We start from the raw sequence: 20,000 nt of genomic DNA on the forward strand, positions 1-20,000 counted from the left end.
CCAGTTAGAATCCTCAACAATTTTAACCATAAATAATATTATTATTTGTGGTTGTTCCCAACAAAACAGCTTTCTAGTGATGTGCATTTCTGTTTACCAGATTGGTATTAAGTCCATGTTCTCTAGCTGTTCAGTTGCAAGGCCAAAATGCTTTCAATTGGTTTCCTATGAAAGTACCAATAATTTAAGTGGCAATTAAGGAGTCATGTGTTACAGCAATTCCACATCTTTCAACTTTCCTAGTTTAAATTAATCAGAGTTTCATATTTTAAAGCTTTCAACAGCTTACTGAAAAAGAAAGTTATGATGAATATTTGGCAGGGGAGATCTGAATGTCATAGAGAGTATTAATTGTTACAAATGGCAATTCATATTAAGTGAGCCTTGTAAATTCATACAGATCCTCACCAAACTGAAAACGTGGGTAAAATTTAAATAGTGTCTAAATAACACTGACTTTTTGAGCCCACTAGAGTTTATTCTTGGACAACATGGAAGAAATAAAAAATGCCAAGGGTATATAGACTGCAAAACAGTCGTTTTCTTCCCTTTTCGGAAGGCGCGAAGTGCCATAAGCGTGATCCTCGCGTGTGAAGTGCGCAAGCCTCACATGCCCGCCCCAGACCTTTCGTTCGAATATTTACTTCGTTGCTTGCGTTTGCAAAAAATACAACTGTTTTGCAGTCTAAAGGGGATACATGTTTTAGTGCTTGTGCTTTTAACAAGGGATTGAACAACTTAGTCATACTTAGGGGAGTTGGGGCATCCTTTTTGTCACAACTGGCCAGCCAGACCCATCCAGTTTGCAAAGAAAATGCAACAAGTTGGAGGAACATTTTCATTTTTCATGTTAATTTCAAGGCATTGTAGAGTAATGCCAGGTCTGGCTGGCCAGTTCTGTCAAATGGAAGTGTCCTTAGATATGTTTGGAATCATACTTAATCATAGCTAGTGGTGTGCTTCAGTTATTTGACTTATGTTAACCTGGAAACGATAAATAAATATTCTGGTGTTTGTTTTACATAATACTCATCCTTTACCCAATGTAAGAGGTACAAATTACATGTAGATCTCTTTGAAAATAGTCATTTTAAATTTGCATTCCTTCTCACTCTTAAACTGCAAAAGCGGCTTTCTTTCTCAGTTTCCTCTTCCCTTGTAAAGACCTAGTTGCAGCTTTTCAGGCAAAGCGAAATAAAGAAACAATCGAAAAATGTGTTAGTTATATATCAGGTGAAACCAGAATGTTAGGCTGTATTTGGCATTTCAAATTTACTCTCATAAAGTGATGTAACAATAATTTTAGTAATGATACCGGTACTTTTTAATAAACTGATCAGACTGGCATACATGTTACTTTGCGGTTTATTGGTTACAATAATATTATAGTCACAATTACATGCAAGAACACAAGGCTTTTAGCAGCCATCCTGAATTACATGACTCATTTTGCTTTACCCCATTGTTCCCCTAGGGTACCCCCAGTTGACCAGTAAAACTGTCATGTGTTAGACAGAGTAAAATCGATCAAGTCTCACACCAAGGAGTCAATGGGTTAAATCAACATTTTGTCACAAATACATTGTATGAAAATTAAGAACTGCGTTAAAAATCTTCATCCAAAATGACTTCTTCAAATGGCAATTCAAGTCTTTTGTATTCCAGTTTGATTCTGCGTTCGTCTCCTGGGTCCCCTGTGGACATTATAGTTGTCGCAGTTCCTGGTCTCCCTTGGCGACCAACTCTTCCAGCAAGATGCAGATACTCATCAATATCTTTGGGAACTTCCATCAAATAAACATGATCTAATTCCTTGAAGTCCAAACCCCTCACAGTTTCCTCATTTCCAACCACAATATCTATTTTTCCAGTCCGAAAGTGCTCAAGAAATTCCTTAAATTGTTCAGGATCTTGGTCTGCAACTTTCTTGTAAAGAGCTACAGCATTTAAACCTAGGTCCCTCAACTCCCAAACAAAGTTATTGACAGAGTGAAGTCGGTGAATGAAGACCAGTGCTGACTTCTGCTTTGATTCTCGGAAAATTCTAGAACAGATTATTAGGAGTAATCAGTGAGTTTTGTAAAGTTGAAAATGTCAGCAGTTGCAAGCATTAATTTTGTTGGAGACTCAAAACAAGAGGATAGCACTGATTCATTGTTACTTTATTAAATAAATCCATTCATTAACGTTTTGTTGGCAGTTGTCTTTACAGTGAACATGTGGCTCTTTTTTTTAAACAACTGTACCATGAATTTCCATAGGCCACTTTCAAAAAATTAATACCATGACAATTCTCGTTGTTTACTCATTGTAAGTCCCAAGAGAAACTGGAAACAATGCTTAAACAAGTAATGTTCTACAATAATGGTCCTGGTTATTTAAATTGTTAGGATATTGTTTAGTATGACAAGGCTAAGTGAACAAGCTTTGAAAAGAGAAGGAAATAGACCGATTGCATAAATAGCCGCCAAAAACGTATTCTTTTGTTTATGTGCTAATTAGATTCACTAGCCTTGTTTGCATGCAGTGGACAAAATACAATAGAAATGTCGTTCTAGAGTGAGGCTAGTGAGTCTAATTAGCACAAACAAAAGAATACATTTTTGGCCGCCATTTATGCAATCGGTCTATTATTAGTCTTTTTTGAGTGCGAGTCGTGTTCTTGCCCATGCTTTACCAAAATGGTCTTCTGCACTGTGTCAGACAACAAAATAATATTGAATGTGGCTGGGCTATAAATTTATCATTTTTGAGTCAACATCGAAATACCTTGCAAGAATTTGGGCTTTGGTTCTTCCAAAAGAGTCGTCAAAAACAACATACTGGTGTTTAATACAGGATGGAATGTTACGTTGCTTTCCAACAAATGAAGGTGACTGAATGACTGTTACATGATCTCCCCAACCAAGTTCGCTCAAGTCCTCCTCTAGCTCATCATTGACAGTTGCTGAAGCTGCTATTAGCTGAATTGGCCTAACCTAAGATTAAACAAGAAAATCTTGATACAAAAAATATCACAACTGTCAAAAAAATTTAAAAAGCATACTCTTTCAAGGAAAAGTGCTGAATCCAGGTTGCAAAGCATTCATTTCTTATTGCACATCTGCACTAAATTTGAAAGACACCAATACAAGAGGTTTATTATAATATTTTTTAAGGATTTATTTTATTAGCTTCGCCAACAGATCATACATAATAATAATAATAATAATAATAATAATAATAATAATAATAATAATAATAATAATGTGGCAGGGAACCCTCAATGGCCCTAGCCAATTACTATGGACCCAGGTCAGTTCTGTAAACTCTCCCGGATAATCCGGGAGACTCCAGATTTTGGAGCGAATCTCCTGATCTCAAGATTACGATCTGAAATCTCCTCATTATTCGCTGAAGTTTGTGTTTTTTGAGTTAAATTAACATTGATGATAACAAAATTCAAACGTTTATTTTCCTCATAAACTCTGATAAAACGTTCTTGCAAGCGTTGCTATTGACGGATTGTAATTTGAGCAATAATGCGTTTGGTCTGAAATAAACCAATCACAATATGACATCTTTTTCACACATTTTTTGACGTTTGCCTAGGGTATTAAAATCAAAGGCTGGGTTATCAAAAGTACAAACCCTTGAGTGCTCTCTGATCTTTTCCACTAAGAGCCTGGCAGGTCTGGGGTGATTTTCCCGCAAAACAACTTTCTTTCTTGACGATCTTTTTTTAAGAGGAAGAAGAACCTTGTCAACTTCATCCATTATGATTCTCTTTGTTCGATGTACAAGTAAAGGATCCTTTTCAACAATTTCTAGAAGTCTTTTTGGAGTGCCAATGACAATCAATGGTCTGTTGTCACTATCTTCAAGTCTTGCTTCTTGCTTTGCCAAGTCCACACCACTCACCTAGTAAATACCAGTATTATTGTGATATGATGGCATTGTAATAAGTGATATGCAAGAGATATACTGGGGATTTGGCCATACATTGCTGAAAAAAATGATGCGCAGGTACTCTCAATGTCTTAAATTAGCCGGCATTAAACAGTAAAAACTGCTTTACCTACCACGGAAACTCAAAGTGGCTCCAGTTTGCAATTCCCTTTTTGTTGTATAAGGTAAAGTCACTGCTTACGAGCCAAAAGGCCCATCAGGCCCATCAGGCCCATCAGGCTGGCCCGGACCACTCGATCCAGAGTCGAGCACACTAAACATGAGGCCACCGCGCCTCCCACAAAATGGAGGTTGGGTGCCTGAGAAATCCAGGAGCTTCCACCACTCAGGCAGCAAGCTCCTAGATGGAGACTGCTCCCATGGTGGGTATATATGCATGGTAGCAGATGTATAATTATACAGAATTATTCCTTCCTTGTTTTCATCAAACCAATAAGGCACTTAATCAGTTTAAAAACAAACTAATGCTTAGTACATAACACCTCTGATTTCAGGAAGCCTATAGTGTAATTGTCATGTACATAAATGTTCATTCAGTAAAAAAATAAAACAAACAAAAAGGCAAATGCTTACAAGCGCTAGGCACGAGATGAAGATAAAGCCTACTTTTTCACACACTTTACATGTAGATCATGCATTAGCTCTTTGAGGTTTGCCGCTTCTAAAATCAACTTTTTGGGGGGTCACACACAAACGTAAGCGAAAGCGTGATTAGCTAGCATGCCTAATCACAAATTTAACCCTGTAGTGCAACCACAACCAGTGGGAATATGGGCATTTTTACTGCTATTCAGTCTGTGATATATCTAGACATCTCTAAGATTAATGAATATCACTCTTATGATGATTGGGTTCTTGTGTTGTCAATGAACATGTTGCACCAGCAAGTCACAACGTAACAAATTATGAAACTTACAAATGATTCCACAGCATTTTTGTTCCCCAAAAGCCGATGTGCCTCAAACAGCATTTGACTTGCCAGTTCTCTGGTGGGTACAACAATTACTGTACCAAAACCTTTGCCGGGATCCTGGATGGCTGGCAGCAAGAAAACCAATGTTTTACCAGATCCCGTCTCGGAGTGAATCAAGATACTTTTGTTTTTCTGGATCATTGGTATCGCTATCTTTTGTATTGGTGTCGGTGTTTCAATTCCACGTTGTGTTAGCTTAACCACGAGTTTTGAATGAACTTTCAAGTCTTGGAATGACGATATGTTTGAATCATCCATTTCATCCGATTCTGATGTTTTTCGACTTCCATCCTCGGCCATTTCTTCGTTGCTTTCCATATTGTCCTCATTTTCATCGACATTGAGAGATTTATATACTGGAAATAAACTTACAAAGTCTCCTGCCTTTGGGATCTTAAACTCGACAGACATATCGTCATCCAATAACTCTCTTCTTTCTTCCATTGTCAGCTCGCTAGCTAATGGAAGTGTGCTTACATTGTGGCCCCAAAGTTTCATATATTGTCGTCTGGACTTTTTCACTCCAGTTGTAGCCTGTTCAATCTGATCTTGAATATATCCTTCCGTGGTACTCCACATTTGCATGAATTCTTCATCAGGGTCCTGAATAATGCGTTTTGATTTCTTTTTAGATCTTCTCTTTCTCCCTGTAATTCCTTTGTCGTCACTCCAATCGTGGACTTCTTTGGAAGGAAACCTTCGAACGCTGTTTACCAGGCTTACCATTAGATCTCTAGAAACTAGCCGAGGAACGGAATACCGCCGTATCATCATTCCCAGCAAGAACTCACAATGTACATTTTCACCAGGCGTTCTTTCCTTTCCCGAGAGTGTACTGGGGAGTACTTACAAAATAGCCTGCTCAAGCCTGCTCCAGGCTCCCAGTTTTCGTTTTCCCGCCTTGGAACACGAACAATTTTATTTTCCTGTTGGGGTGATGGTGGTGGTGGTGGTGGTGGTAGCAGGTGGTAGTGGTGTTGAGAGGATATCCCATCCCCTCACCATTGGGGCGATTGATGGTAGGCCACCATTGTCACGGTTCACAGGAGCTGCATGGGAGAGCGCTTCCAAACAACGATTGTACCACCGGTTGGTCGACAGTGTCGTTAGTTCGCTAGCATGTTTTGAGAGGGCATTCCTTTTTGGAAAGGAAAACGTACGAAAAGTGTACCAATGTGACGTGTACCCTTGATCACAGTCGCCGAAAGATAGAAAAGTAATGACTTTGCGTCTGGTAAGTATATGGGGAACTTTCACGTTGTGGCTTCTGGAGCTTGCTCAATTTAATTATTTTAAGTTCTGTATCACTTGAAAGAAAAGGAAAGCAAAGAAAGAAAACAGAATTTAAGAAAAAAAAAAATTAGCAAGGAATCAACGTGAGTCACGGTTCATTTCCCACCTTGTGTCAAGAGCATTTCAGACAAGAAGGGCATGCACTAACACCAGGAACACCGGAACACTCCGGAGCACCCTGTAAGTAACCCAAATCCCTCAATTTGGCTAACCCTAGGCCTAGCTAGGCCTTAAGTGGGTTTTTTAGGCCTAGGGTTAGCCAAATTGAGGGTTTTGGGGTACGTCCAGGGGGTTACGGAGTGTTCCGGTGTTCCTGGTTTTAGTACATGCCGACAAGAAGACAGCCAAGCGCAGAAGTAAGCTTATTTTTTGGGAGTTTATTTTTAAAATACGTTCGCGTAAATTCCCTGCTAGCAGAGGCTCTTTACCTGGTGTTCGCTGACGGGAACACCAGGAAAAGAGCCTCTGCTAGCAGGGAATCGCGTAAATTGATTGACAAGAAACCGCTTTCGCAGAAAATTTGTTTCAAATATGTAAGTCAAGTACTAGTTCTGATCAACTTGGAAAATCAAAACCAGGGTCACGCGAGAACTCTTTGCCACACAATTTGCGATAAGTACTGCCCCTTATATACCATGTAACCCAAATGCTTAAACACAGTGATTTGTCCTCTGTTGTGCTCTGTTTGATACACTATCTCTTTATCCAGGACGATCGATCTAAGCCGGAGACTACTCAAAAATAATGGCTGGTTTCTTGTTGCGTTTCTCGCGGAACGACCTTCCCAGATATCTCTTTGTGGTAAGCCTTTCAGTTGAAGTCTGTAACTGTGAAGTCTACCTAAATATGTGGTCAAGTGCTGACTTTTCCCTGTCTGTTTGTTTAATGTTTTATCAGAGGCATGACTAGCTTATCTGCATAGTTTCCTTTTAAATGCATGCTAAATTTATGGGTCATTCTCCTGATCACTTTGCGGTACGAAGTCACGCTTGAAAGGTTGATTTTGGAAATGAAATCTTGTAACTTTGAAATTATAACCTGCTCAAGACAATTGTCATTTTTTTGTTAAATTACACACAAATTATGTAACTCCAAAAAAAATGGCGTCGAAGTGACAGTCAGGACAGCAAAAGCTGTCATTTTTAGCTAGTCAAATTTGGTGACTGTCTCAAGTGGCAAATTAAAACATAAAATATGACAGCATTAATGCTGTTTTTCACTACCAATAAAATCATTGACCAGCAAAATAACACAAAATCTGCAGTGAATTGATCATCAAAGCATTTTGTAAGACAAAAGGACAATAATTAGCAACAAATAAAAATTATTATGTTTATGTTTGCCCTGCTTGAGTGAAACCAGAGTTTACTATATATGGTCCATTAATGCCATTTTTTTCAAGGAAGTAAGTTGGTTAGTTCTTTCTTTCTTCAGAGTCCAATATATTACATTCAGAATCATTCATGTGTACGGGACCTGTTATTAGCATATAAGTGTATATAACTAAATTTGCATACCGTCCAATGATTAATAAGCAGATAAAATATCAATTTTCATCATTATTTCTAAAGTATAAAAGCATTTTCAAGTATGTATTCTGTTTATAATATTGAAGTTATATACCATGTGATGGGAACTAACTTATTAACCATGGAATTTTTTAAGTAAAATGAAAACTTAGATAAATTAAGTGTGTCACTTTGCTACACAGGAGAAATTCGTTGAAGCATATCTGATACCTATGCAGCAGAAGTTTAAAAACTTAATGACACTCTCATTAACATATTTCGGTTTCCTACATTTGGATATCTTTAGCTGGCATGACTAAATATTTTGAGGGAGGGGTAGGGTGTGGGGGCTGTAAAGGGTACTCCAAACCTTTACAAAAATGATAACCTGAGGCCTGAACACTATGCTTTAAGATAATGTTTAGGCCTAAGTTTAGCATTTTTGTAAGGGTTTGGGTTGTTTCAGTTATGGTATCCTTCACTCCCTACCCCTCATCCCTCACCCCCTGTCCCTCTCCCCCTGTCCCTCTCCCCCTACCCCCACCCCCAGAATAGTTTTGCCATCTTTAACCCTTTCACTGCTCAGGCTCCCAGGATGCCCCACTTGACGAGTAAAATCGTCTGGCATTAGACAGAGTAAAATCTGTAAAAGTCTTACTCCTGGGAATCAATGGGTTAATTCGTTTTACAAATTTAGCAGTCTTGTATGTGTCCTCCCTAATTTATTTTCTCCCTTACTTTCTATCTTATTTTCCCTCAGGGATCAAAGTTTGATTTTTATTCTGGCTGGTTAAGTAGTAATTTTGTCATTTTCTGGTCTTTATGTCTTCAGGTCATATGGATGACAATAAATGTCATCCTGTTTTTCACCACCTACATGAATTATAGAACATCAAAGAAATACGCTTACTTGGGAGTAATAATCAAGGTACAGAAATTTGTAAGACAGTGCACAGTTTAGTGTTATAGTTTTATGTGGTGTGAAAACAGAGCACATGTAGGTTGTTAAGGGGCCTAAGTGTTCAATGCAATTATGCAATATTATACATTTTTGTTGCCAGATCTCATCGTTTCTCTTAGCTGGTGGGGCCTTTGCACGAGAAAACGAAGGGTTCTGGAGATATTGGATTTGCAGTACCAGATTTTAGGACTTCCATGATAATAATTAATAATAATAATCATCATCATCTTTATTATCCTTTTTTTGGTGTACCTGGTTGATGCTTACAATCTTGTAAAGGAAATATGTAAAATTTAATTAATTATTAGTGAAAATGATGTGCAAGCAAGGAAGCTAAATGAACCATTTGGTTATCTTGTTAGCTCCCTAGCTAATTTAGGTTCTAGATAGCAGGTAAAAAGGAAAAAAAAATTACAAAAAGCAAAAAGCAAAGGAAGGAAGAACGTACTTATTTGCATGTAACATGTTAACGTATGTTACGAGGTCAACATAGAAGAAAATTAGAGTTCCAGAGTTAATATATGAGTTTTCAACAGTACTCACAAAACATGGCGGTGCTCAGAAGCAGTACATTTGAAGAGTCTCTATGTGAAGCTCTAAGGGGCCTGGACATGGAGAACGTCTCCCTTCGTATTGACCAGAAAGAAGCAACAAGTAATGTCATAGTTTTGAACAAAAACACTTTGATCATTTTACCACATCATGCCACATCGACCAGTTTTACTTCCACTTCAAGATTTTATTTTTTGCAAGCTAACCAATGAAAAAAATATAATTTCCTATTTCTCCAGGGCCCTTTGTTTTCTTGTGCAAAGGCCCCTCCGGTTTTCTTTAATTAAGCGATATAGGCGCATTTTTAAAAGTACTTGTTATTATTATGGCATATACATGAAGGTGGAAAAAATTAGCTTAAACTTACAGTATAGCTAAAAAAAACGAAGTTAGTGCATGATGATATTTTTTATTATATTTATTTGATCGCTAGATCTTTGAATCAATCAACAAAAATTTTTTAAACATTAATTTTGTAGGCTATATGGTAGAATAAATGAGCAGCTAAATATAATATTGGCAAATCCTGTGAATGATCTGAAAAGATTTAAAATTATATTAGTAAAAATAATAATTGTACCTTTTTAGGGTGGTTTACCTGTTGCTCGTGGTGCTGCCATGGTGTTAAACTTTAATTGTGTGTTGGTGCTACTCTCCATGTGTCGTAATATCATCTCTTTCATCAGAAGTAGTCTTAATGTAAGTAATTACTTGAGTTCTTATTCTCAAGGACCTTGTGACTGAGGATGTTGTAAATACCCTATACAAATTGTAATCAGTAGAGGATTTGTAAATATATTTCCCAAAACATTTTGAAATATCCTTGTTAATGTATGTAAGTTGCTAATGGTCACCTGAAGGGGAAGCATGAAATGGGATTTACACACCCTGTTACACCAGTCTGATGGTCCAACCAATTTGCATTGAGCTACAAGAACTCCTGATTAGCTAGGCTCTGAGAGAAATAATGTTGTCCCACTGACCTAGCCACCAGGAGTTAAAGGGAAAGGGTGCAAAAAGCACGACAGTAGCATAGTAATCTGAAACAAAGTGCAGCTGTCAGATCTGATTTGAATTCCACATTCTTGTCCTAAGAGAGAGCTTGGTACGCTGGCATTCTGCAGTACGTGGCTTTAGAAGCATTTGGGACCACTGCATTTGCCTCCTTGTCGGGTTGCAGATGGTTAAATGTGATTACTTTATGTCCGAAGGTTGTCAGTCTTGGTAACTTGAACCACCTTTACCTTGCTTGAGTGTCAACCAACTGTGTTGAACTGATCTAATAGAGAAAAAAGCCTCTTTTCTTACAAGCTTCTCAAGTTCCTTCTCATAAAAAAATTAATGCACGATCATACCCATCAAGTACATCTCTAAGGTGCATTATTAATACTTCCCAGGTGCTGGAAGACAGCTTAAACATGAGTCTGGTATATCCAGATAATGTTGAGGCTGTAGTGAGTAACAAAAGGTTTTCACATAATTATAATCTGTTCTACCCTGCCAGAAGTATCGTGTGAAATCCCCACTTTATCTCCGCTTCCCTGAACACTGTGTAACCATTTCTATGGTTGCATGAAGCACTTCTTCAACCATCAAAATGGGCTTTGAGAATTGTCAGATTGGCGTGTCTCATACTGACACCGATTCTGACATTTTCATCAGGTATGGGTAAAGCCATGCAGTTGGTTACGACCGCCCACACAGTTGGTTACCCACCCCAGGTGGTTACCACCCAGCTGGTTATAACTGCCCAACCTACCCAGTTGGTTACCGCTTCAGTCTATGACTCCATTTCTTAACAAAAATATTAATTCATCCAACTTTCTCTTGACGTTCTCTTTTATCGTGAATGGGATCCTTCACACAAATTTTTCTATCCATTTCATCATGTCATTGCTGAGTAATTTTTTAGTTAATTGCTGATTAATCACCTCTATAGTCAGTCAATTAAGGAGACACACCGTGAAACAGTTCTTCATACCTGTCTTGTATATAAAATTACCCTGTAACTAATAGCATTATATCTTTCTGAAGGTATATTACACCATTACCACAGCGATCATTGCATTAAGTTGAATCCTTACAAAAGTTAATCTTGGGTCTTCAAAGACCATTTGATCCTTCATGAAGGAGTTTCAATGATCATGAGATTCTAAGGTAGTTAATGTACAAATTATTGATAACCTTTGTTTAATTAAATAAATTTTGTTGAACATGATAAAATTATTTATATATTCATTTCATTTTTTCTTTTTAGTATAGTTGGTGTGGACGTTTTGTGCGACTGCTGGACAAGAACATCACTTTTCACAAGTACTCTGCTTATACAATTTGCTTCTTCACTAGTGCGTATAATGTAGTGAGACTTAAAAAGAGATTTTACTCTATCTAATGCCAGGAGATTTTACTTGAATGTGAACTTGGGGAATCCTAGGGTGTTTGAGGCGTCAGTGGTGTAATGGTTCAAAAGTGTTATTACATGAAGAAATCAATTAAATAATAATTGCTGACGAGCCAATAGCGAGGCAGCAGCCTATTCTTGATATTAGCGAAAAAAATCAAAATTTGTGGAATGTAAGATTGGAAGCATGCGCAGTCAATTGTGGTGTTATCATGTCCATAATCCAGGGTATTGTTACCCATGATGATGTCACATGCACGTGGAAGGGAATCATACAACCTCACAGCCTTCGAGTCGAGTACTTTTCCAGTGGGTTATCATTGATCATCATTCACCTGTACCGTACATGTTCAGTCTTTGAACCTCTTACATTTGACCACCAAGTCAAGTTGTTTTTCACTGTCTTCGTCCATTGAGCAAAGAGAAAATCAGTTCTCTACCTAGACTATGAGCTGTCATCCTTCTTTCCTCAGAGCCACACACGACGGGTGAAATTATTATTTTATGCAAATTAGTGGTATAAAAACGAGGCGTGTCACACAATCGTGCGCTCTATGATTTCAAAGAAAAATAGGAGACTGCTTGCAGTCCATTCTCAAGCATGCCAATAAACTTTAATTGTTGTTTGCTTAACTACGCTCAGCATTTCTCAAAAGGTAACTCTTTTGCTGAAAAGGGGCCAGAAATTTCAGAAGAACAGAAGTTTAAATTCAAAAAATGAACTGAAATGCCATTGTTTTGAAGTTATCCCTTTGCTTATAGCAAGGCCTGCCAAACAGGCTAAAGATATCCACACGTTTCTTCGCTCTTTTAATACTTTCACGCACATTTCTTGTACCCTCTTGCTTCAAAAACTTGCAGCTGTTTAAAAAAAAATACCAGTCACTGCTCTCAGTTTCCACGCCAGCACTCACTTTCACACTGAAACTCCTACATGTAGTTTATTGATTTATTATCTCTCAATCTCAGTCCATTTTTTACTCTGGCCGCAGGCACAGCAGCCAGATTTGAGTTTTCGACCATTTTTTTCGCGTTTCCACCACAAATCGGCAAAGCCTGCTGACCAAAAGAAACGTCGGCTCTAAGAAAGTGATGTTTATCACTACATGTAAATACGGGAAGGGCTGCAAAATTGCAGTGATTAATTTATGGACAGAGAAAGCACTGTTTGAAGTGAATGCACGCTACAAAAAAGTATTGAGCGGTACAGGAACGAATCGGTCAGTGAATCGAAAATATTGCCAAGTTGCATTCAAAGTATGTCACTAGTGATCATGAGTTGAGATTATCTGTGAGCACAAAATGCGAAAGTGATGAATTAGTTTCGAAAGTGACAAATGTCAGAAGTATTACGGAAACCTATAACCATGCATGCAAAAGTGTGTACTACTGCAACTAAGAAAAATAATGTTGATCTACGCAAGAAGTACAAGAACGAACATTATCATGTTCTGAGAGGTAAAGTTTAAAGACGCCATACCGGAATCTGTATTATGATAATATTTGTGTTTCTTTTAACTAGTTAGAGTACCATCGCGTGGATCATCGCATGGATCATCTACAAGCAGTACATAAGTTTACGTACAGTATACATTTGCGATGTTCAGAAACATTTAGGTGTACAAAATTATTCAACGCCGCCCCAATAAAATTAATAAAGAAACTTATATTAATCTGGTCTTGTTATGAGATGTTTGTTAACACAACAATAAAAATTTATTCGACCGCCGTGTCCAGAAGCTGAAAGCGTTTTCTTTTATAAAATTCGGAAAAATACACCAGTATCATCCTAAATACATCGCTATGTTTAATTTAAATCGAAGAGGCATTGAAGAAGATATGAAGAGATGCAGAAAGTTAAAAAAAAGTATTTTGATTTATTTGTGCTTTATGCCAAAAGTACAGTCAGGAGTGATGATCTGGGATTCAACCATTGCCCCATATACATTTCCAGGATAAATGCATTAGTAAGTTTTCTACCTATAATATACATTTGCTCACAAAAGTGACTTGCTTTTTCTTTAGGGGTGTCAACATTCCAACGTTTACAAACATTTGTGAGGCTGACAAAATAAAATTTGAATACATATTTATTATGAACTATTACCTTCAAGTCATTGCAAGTTCTTTTTCCTGTAATTTCTGTAATATTTACATGTACGAACTTGTTTCATCAGGGCTTTGCTGACTTGCAGTTTGAAGTTCCTACTTAAATATATTTACTTAAAACCAGCCTTTTACAAGAAAAAAACACCAGCAAAGGTGATTTAACTTCATCCTAGCATTTCTTAAATAAAACTTAGGAATCAGCCAGACTGGATAGGTCGAATATGGCCTCTTGTTGTAAAAAAATCCTTGAAAAAAGCCATGGATTTTTTTACACATCTGTTTTCACATTATGTAGATTAGAAGTTAGCATTGTACAGACTGAACCTTTTTGCCCGGGGCTTTTATCTGAGAGGGCTCTTTAATAGACTTCTTAAAGACAACATATGTTTTGAAATGGATAGTTTTTCACAAATGAGGTGTCTGTCTAGCATGCCTCCTATTCTAGAGTTCAAGTTTTTTTTGCAAGCTTGCTTGCATTTGAAACTACTGAAGTCCATTTTATATGCATTCCACAGTGCAAATGATAAAATAATAAAAATTTCCTACATTTTAAACTTATTTCATCCTCCTCTTACATGACAGAACTTGAAGTTGCAAAATTTGGACAAGGTCCTCCCAGGGGGAAGAAGGGGGGGGAGTTTCTTGTACCCTTGTTTCCTGTTAATTAAAAGTTTGATTGAATGTGTTCCCTTTTTCCTGAAGTTACATACTTCCAAACTTGCTCTCAGCTTTTTGATACCTAAAAGTGGCTTATGCTTTATGTTCCCTTGTTCCCAAAGATAGTTTGGCTTTGTTCTCCTGTTCCCCAGCTCAAATTAGCACTCTTCCCTTGTTTCCCAAAATCCATGGGACCAAGTAGAGCAAGTACCGGTAATTGTACAGTCAAGGGTTTCGCAAGTCATGACTGTGAGTTATGTGAGCCATGACTGCGAGTCATGTAAACCAACATGGGGAGAAATTCGAGTCAACTTGCGAGTCACACAGTCATTGACAGCTAACCATTTTAAAATGGCTGCTCACTATAGACTTATAGCTGTGTTTAGTGATCAGCGCTATTTGAAACAGGTGCTTAGACTTAAATGCGAAATTTGCATGGCTCGCTAGCTCGTATGGTTCGCTGGCTGGCAGATTCTCCAGCCCCCAACAGCTCAGTTATATGAAATTTCATAATATATTATTATATATATATATATATATATAACTTAATGAAGCATTAGTAGCAATTATTGCAAGTAATTATTTTCGTTTTGTTTTAGTTGTTCATGTTTGTGGACATTGTTTTAACTTGACGAATCTAACAGAGAGCTTTTCACAAGATGATGTGTCAAGGCTGGAACAACGACTGAGCCAGCTTGATGATCCATGGCTCAATCCTGTGCGAAAACCTGGATTGGTAAGATTTGCGAATAATAGACTTTGTGGATCAATAATAGAGGATCTCCAAAGGAGGGGAGTGGGTGGCAATGTTGAAATCAAAGTTAATAATTATAATTATAATTATAATTATAATTAGGAGAGTTTAGTGTGGATGGAATAAAATTATAATCCTTCTCCTCAATTAAGGCAAATTATCAGGTCAGGTGGAAGGCATGATTGCATAGTTGGGGCACTGGAGTTGTAATCTGTGGTTCCTGGGTTTAGTTAGTACTGTTTGGACTAGCTGCTGGGTTGTTTCTGGTTTAATCCCAGTGGAACCCTTTGGGGTTTCTTTTCGATGGCCAACTGGCCTGACTATAGCAAGTTGTTATAGATACATGTAGGAGGGCCGTGATAAATAAACTGCCGGTTTAGCTGTAATATACATGTAATAACGGTTTCGTTATTGAAGAAATTATTGTAACAGTTGTTGTTGTTTTCTAGTGCCTTGCAATTGGGTCTTCGATCCACCTGTACATTCATGCTCTCCCCTGCTGAATCCGCGAGTTCCAATAAAAGTCCCAAGTTCCAATAAAGTTGGAAAAAAAATCAAACAAAAAAAAAGTCAGACTTGGTGAAATAATATTATGAGCAACACTATCCGTACATCCTGTTAGTTTCATGATATTGCTCCGTAAATTTTTTCTAAAATTTTTTTTTTAACCATCTTGTATTTTCTTTGTCCCTATTTTCCCATTTTTAGTTAAACTTTGCTGTGATTAATAAGAGGGAGTTCTCCTTATAAGCCTCCATGGCTTCCTGAGCCTTCCTCAAGCCCTTAAATTTAATGTGTTCCTTGGTCCGTTTCATTGTAATATGTATCTAAGGCAAATGGATAAATAATAAATAAATAAATAAATAAACAAGTGTCACATTTTATTTTTAGGATCCTGTAACATTACTCTTCAAGACAGGTGAGCTCTGTCATATCATTATGTTACCAGCCAACTATGAAAAAGTTCCTCTTTTGGAATTCGGGTTTTACATGTTTCCTTTTTTCCAGTTGCTGGAGTGTCCGGTTTGATCATGACTTTGGCTCTAATTCTAATGGTTTCATCAGCAACTGAACTCATAAGGTACCTGTAACAACATTATGTGACTACAAAAGAGCATTTGGCGACAGTTGATAGAATGTTCATAATATTACTACCTCCTTATAAGCCTCTCTCAGAAACTATGATTATGTATAGGTCTGAGTCACAAAGAACACTATACCTGCCAAGTGACACGCCTAAGGTGTGATTGTCATGCCTGCGGATCAAAACTTCAATGTTTTCGATTTTAACAATTTTTTTCAAAATGTGTCAGTCAATGCTGTAATGGCTCTAACTTTTCCACCAGGCATGAGAAATTGGAACACTGCAGGCGGGAGTAGGCGTGACATCGAAGGTTTCGATCCGCAGGCATGACAATAACACCTTAGCGTGACACTTGGCAGGTATAGTGTTATTTGTGACTCAGACCTATACATAATCAAAGTTTCTAGACAAGTATATTAATTTTTTAAAGAAACTAAAACCAACGAGAGAAAATAAAAGTACATGCGAATGGTCGACTTTCTCTGATTGGGTTGTTCCAGAAAAAATACACACCTCCCGACGGATGGGTTTCTGGAAATTCTCGTGGGAGGGGGGGTCAAGGACCCTGGAAATCCAGGCGGGAGGGGGGGTTGAACTCGAAAAAGTCTTCTGCAGGGGTCATCTGAACCGATAGTTCACGCGATTCGAACGTTTAGTTCGGTGACAGTTTAGCACTCTCAGACCCTGACAATAGTAGAAATATTTTGTTCACATACTTTTCACCTGACATAAATGATAATCTAAGTTCCTTCGCAGGTCCTTTTATTGCAGAAAACACGAACATGATACTAAAGAAAGAGCCATCGCAACAATATTGCAACGAAGAGTTTGAAACGCCTGACACATTTTTACTCGTACCCAGACCCAGCACGCCACCGTTGTTTCGTGTAATGATAACAAAGAAGGAACAAAGAAAGCGCAAAGAACAAAGAAAGAACAAGGGCAATTGATTTTTACGAGCTAAGAGTGTATAAACACTTGTTCATGTTTTAGCATTTTTGCTCCTTCCTTTTCTTAGTTCCACACAACAGAATTTTTATATAATTTAGCAAAAGCTTTAGAAATTAAAAAAGAACATCTTCTATACGTGATTGTGCAAATTTTCTATTAAAAATAAATTAAATTTAAGCCTAATATTTTTTCCCGGAAATCCAGGCAGGAGGGGGGGTCTTTTGTCTTGGAAATCCAGACAGGAGGGGGGGTCTTGGGCTTCAGGAAATCCAGGTGAGGGGGGGGGTTAAAAAACGACCCCATCCGTCGGGGGGGGGGGGTGTGGATTTTTTCTGGAATAAACCATTTTCTTATTACTCGGTAATTTGTAGTAGGGAAAGTCACTGGAGGGAGGTATAAAGTGTAAGGAGGGAATATTCTAGATAATATTGTAATGAATCATGTTTATTAGTCTAAGAGAGCAAGGCTAAATGACGTTGACATCATAAGAAAGAGATTATAAGCCATTCTGAATCAGGTAGATAGTGTAATGTAAAGCATTTTATCAAATGAATTAAACAGTCAAGTGAGTTGATTGTAAACTCCTGGCCTGTCTGCTTAATTTAACACGGCACTCCTTTCAAGACAAATATCCATTCAAGTGTTCAGTTCAACAAAACAAGAATGTTGCTGTATGTGGTCGGTTTGTGTCAGTTTTTGTAGTAGTTTGAATGGTTTGTTTGGGTTGAAAGAATTATGGCTCTTTTAATCCTTTGAAGCAAAATCTGATTCTTTTTTAATTCCAGGAGATCGTACTTCGAGATTTTTTGGTTCACACACCATTTGTTTGTTGTGTTCTTTGCCTGCCTTGTGATTCATGGAACTGGGTGAGTTCTCCAGAATGATATTAATTTAAAGCTGTTTTGTTATTCCATTGTGCCTTGATATTCTTTTGAGTTTAAATGAATTATTTTTTTCAGGGGCCTATTACGTTACCAAACCAACGTGGATGAACATGACCCGGAAATTTGCATGGATGTAAAGCTGTGGGAAAATCACGCACATCCTTGTTACTTAATCAGACCACAATTCACTGCTCCTGGAGCATTGGTAAGTGCACTACATACAAACTGATACATGAAGCTTACATTGCAACTGTGTGAAGTTACTGGGACCTGTGGTTTATTAAGGGAATACCAGCAAGTGGTGATCTGAGAAGACCTGTAGTTCTTTCATGTTCTTTATATTAACAAAAAAGAGACTTTGGAAAACTCTTCACACAAAAGGAACAGTTACTGTATGTGCTTGAGACATTAACACTAATTGCAAAATAATGTAATAACATTATTTCATTCAATGAATCTCTCATAGTTTGCCATAGATTATTTTTACAGGTGTTGCTAAGTTACCTGGCTTAAGAATAGATTAAGTAAGGCTGCTGGTGACCTTGTTTTGACAAAAACCTTTGTGCTTTTAAAATTAATGTTAATGTATATGTTGCAGTTAATTTTCAAGAACTGGATAAAATTTTTCTCTCCGGTGCTATCAAAAACCAACAAATTTTAGGGTTATGCACTGGCTTATTTGAAATAGTTAGCATTCCAGGAGGTGTATGAGACTGAGTAAATAGGAAAGTCTTGAGAAGTATGAAATGTCTGTGAGAAGTGTTGTGGAGGGGATGGATATACTTGGGGTATTATTCCCCTTACTTGGAAGGTAACCTGTGAAGAAAGGGTGGGGTAGGATAGAGGCAAAGGGGAAGATCAGGGAGGGGTACGTTGGACAAGTAGAACAGATAAAAAAAAAATGGCTCCTTCTTTTTAGACCCCCTAAAAAAACCAAGCCCCTGTTTTTTAAATCACTCACTCACTCACTTGGTCGCCCAAAGGCAGGCAACCACTAGTTCAAGTGTAGTTTTTTAACTACACTCCAAAAGCAAAAGGAAAATCCCTTTTCTGGACAGTTGATATAAAAAGCTACTAGAGTTAAAAAAGAATTACCTACTGTAGTTAAAAATAATTAACTGAAATGAAAAATTAACTGTCATATTATACGAATTAGAGTTACAACTTACAACACAATTTACTTGATAAAAGCAGTGGGGTCTGTATCAAATGAATACAAGGTCACCAGCAGCCTTGCAGCCATTCATAGGCTGGCTAGGTCACTCAGCAAAGAACTGTAAAGTGGTTTATTGCACTGGTTTTTCTCCAGACATGGAAATTTGTCGTAGCACCACTTATTCTGTATTTATTGGAGCGCCTTCTAAGAATCTACAGATCATTTCAAGAAGTCAAGATTCTCAAAGTGAGTAATTTAAATTCTGTTCTTTGCTATAAATATTATGATAAATGTTATTGTTTTCAACTTTGTGAGATTCTTGTGCCATTGTTGTCTTTGGACCATACTGTCTTGTATTTTTTGCAAGGTCATTAAACATCCTTCAAAGGTGATGGAGATTCAAATGAAAAAACAAGGCTTTAGGTGTGAGGCCGGCCAGGTAGGGATTTGAATGTCCCCCATCTCATGCTGGCTGTATTGAATAAATTAAAGTTTCAGATGTGTGTCTAAGAATGAATTACCTAGAGACATGCCTGTAGCAGCAGGGAGTCCCTAGCATCTGCCTCTGTCCCTTTTGGACGATGCTTGGGTTTATTATAACCAGGTTACAGTCATCAAAGGGAACAAATAATGCTTAACAACCATGCGTTTTTGTTCTCATTTTCCAGTTTGATCATCATTTTCAAGGAAAAACTTAAGTTCACACTTTAATACATGCAATATCAGCGCTCTACTTGAGAAAATTCATGTTTGTGAACATGGAATCTGA

General features: G+C 37.6%; 3 protein-coding genes across 4 annotated transcripts in view; 2 read left to right on the forward strand and 1 right to left on the reverse strand.

Moving 5' to 3' along the window:
• LOC138052951 (sorting nexin-12-like) overlaps positions 1-1,347 on the forward strand; it is a 15,096-nt gene extending 13,749 nt beyond the window's left edge. The window contains exon 5 of the mRNA XM_068899556.1: positions 1-1,347. This exon is cut by the window's left edge and continues 863 nt beyond it. The gene's annotated coding sequence lies outside the window, so the exon portion shown is untranslated.
• On the reverse strand, positions 678-5,734 carry LOC138052946 (DEAD-box ATP-dependent RNA helicase CshC-like). Its single transcript, XM_068899551.1, has 4 exons — positions 4,865-5,734; positions 3,631-3,900; positions 2,770-2,978; positions 678-2,044 (listed from the first exon to the last, which is right to left on the reverse strand). Exons 1-4 carry the CDS (start codon positions 5,693-5,695, stop codon positions 1,606-1,608), a joined length of 1,749 nt encoding a protein of 582 aa, XP_068755652.1. The 5' UTR covers positions 5,696-5,734; the 3' UTR covers positions 678-1,605.
• Positions 5,735-6,000: 266 nt separating this feature from the next.
• Positions 6,001-20,000, forward strand: part of LOC138052947 (cytochrome b-245 heavy chain-like) — a 22,454-nt gene continuing 8,454 nt past the window's right edge. Inside the window, exons 1-12 of one of the 2 annotated variants that reach the window (XM_068899553.1) lie at positions 6,001-6,137; positions 6,924-7,015; positions 8,555-8,650; positions 9,824-9,934; positions 11,493-11,580; positions 15,002-15,138; positions 16,048-16,075; positions 16,165-16,237; positions 17,977-18,057; positions 18,151-18,280; positions 19,385-19,477; positions 19,599-19,670. In XM_068899553.1, coding sequence (XP_068755654.1) covers positions 6,959-7,015; positions 8,555-8,650; positions 9,824-9,934; positions 11,493-11,580; positions 15,002-15,138; positions 16,048-16,075; positions 16,165-16,237; positions 17,977-18,057; positions 18,151-18,280; positions 19,385-19,477; positions 19,599-19,670 — 966 coding nt within the window. In that variant the 5' untranslated portion in view covers positions 6,001-6,137; positions 6,924-6,958. Of the gene's footprint in view, positions 6,156-6,923; positions 7,016-8,554; positions 8,651-9,823; positions 9,935-11,492; positions 11,581-15,001; positions 15,139-16,047; positions 16,076-16,164; positions 16,238-17,976; positions 18,058-18,150; positions 18,281-19,384; positions 19,478-19,598; positions 19,671-20,000 lie in introns of both variants that reach the window. The other variant, XM_068899552.1, reaches the window with a different exon arrangement.

The sequence above is a fragment of the Montipora capricornis genome, chromosome 6 (genome assembly GCF_036669925.1).
Source record: "Montipora capricornis isolate CH-2021 chromosome 6, ASM3666992v2, whole genome shotgun sequence".
NCBI lineage: Eukaryota > Metazoa > Cnidaria > Anthozoa > Scleractinia > Acroporidae > Montipora > Montipora capricornis.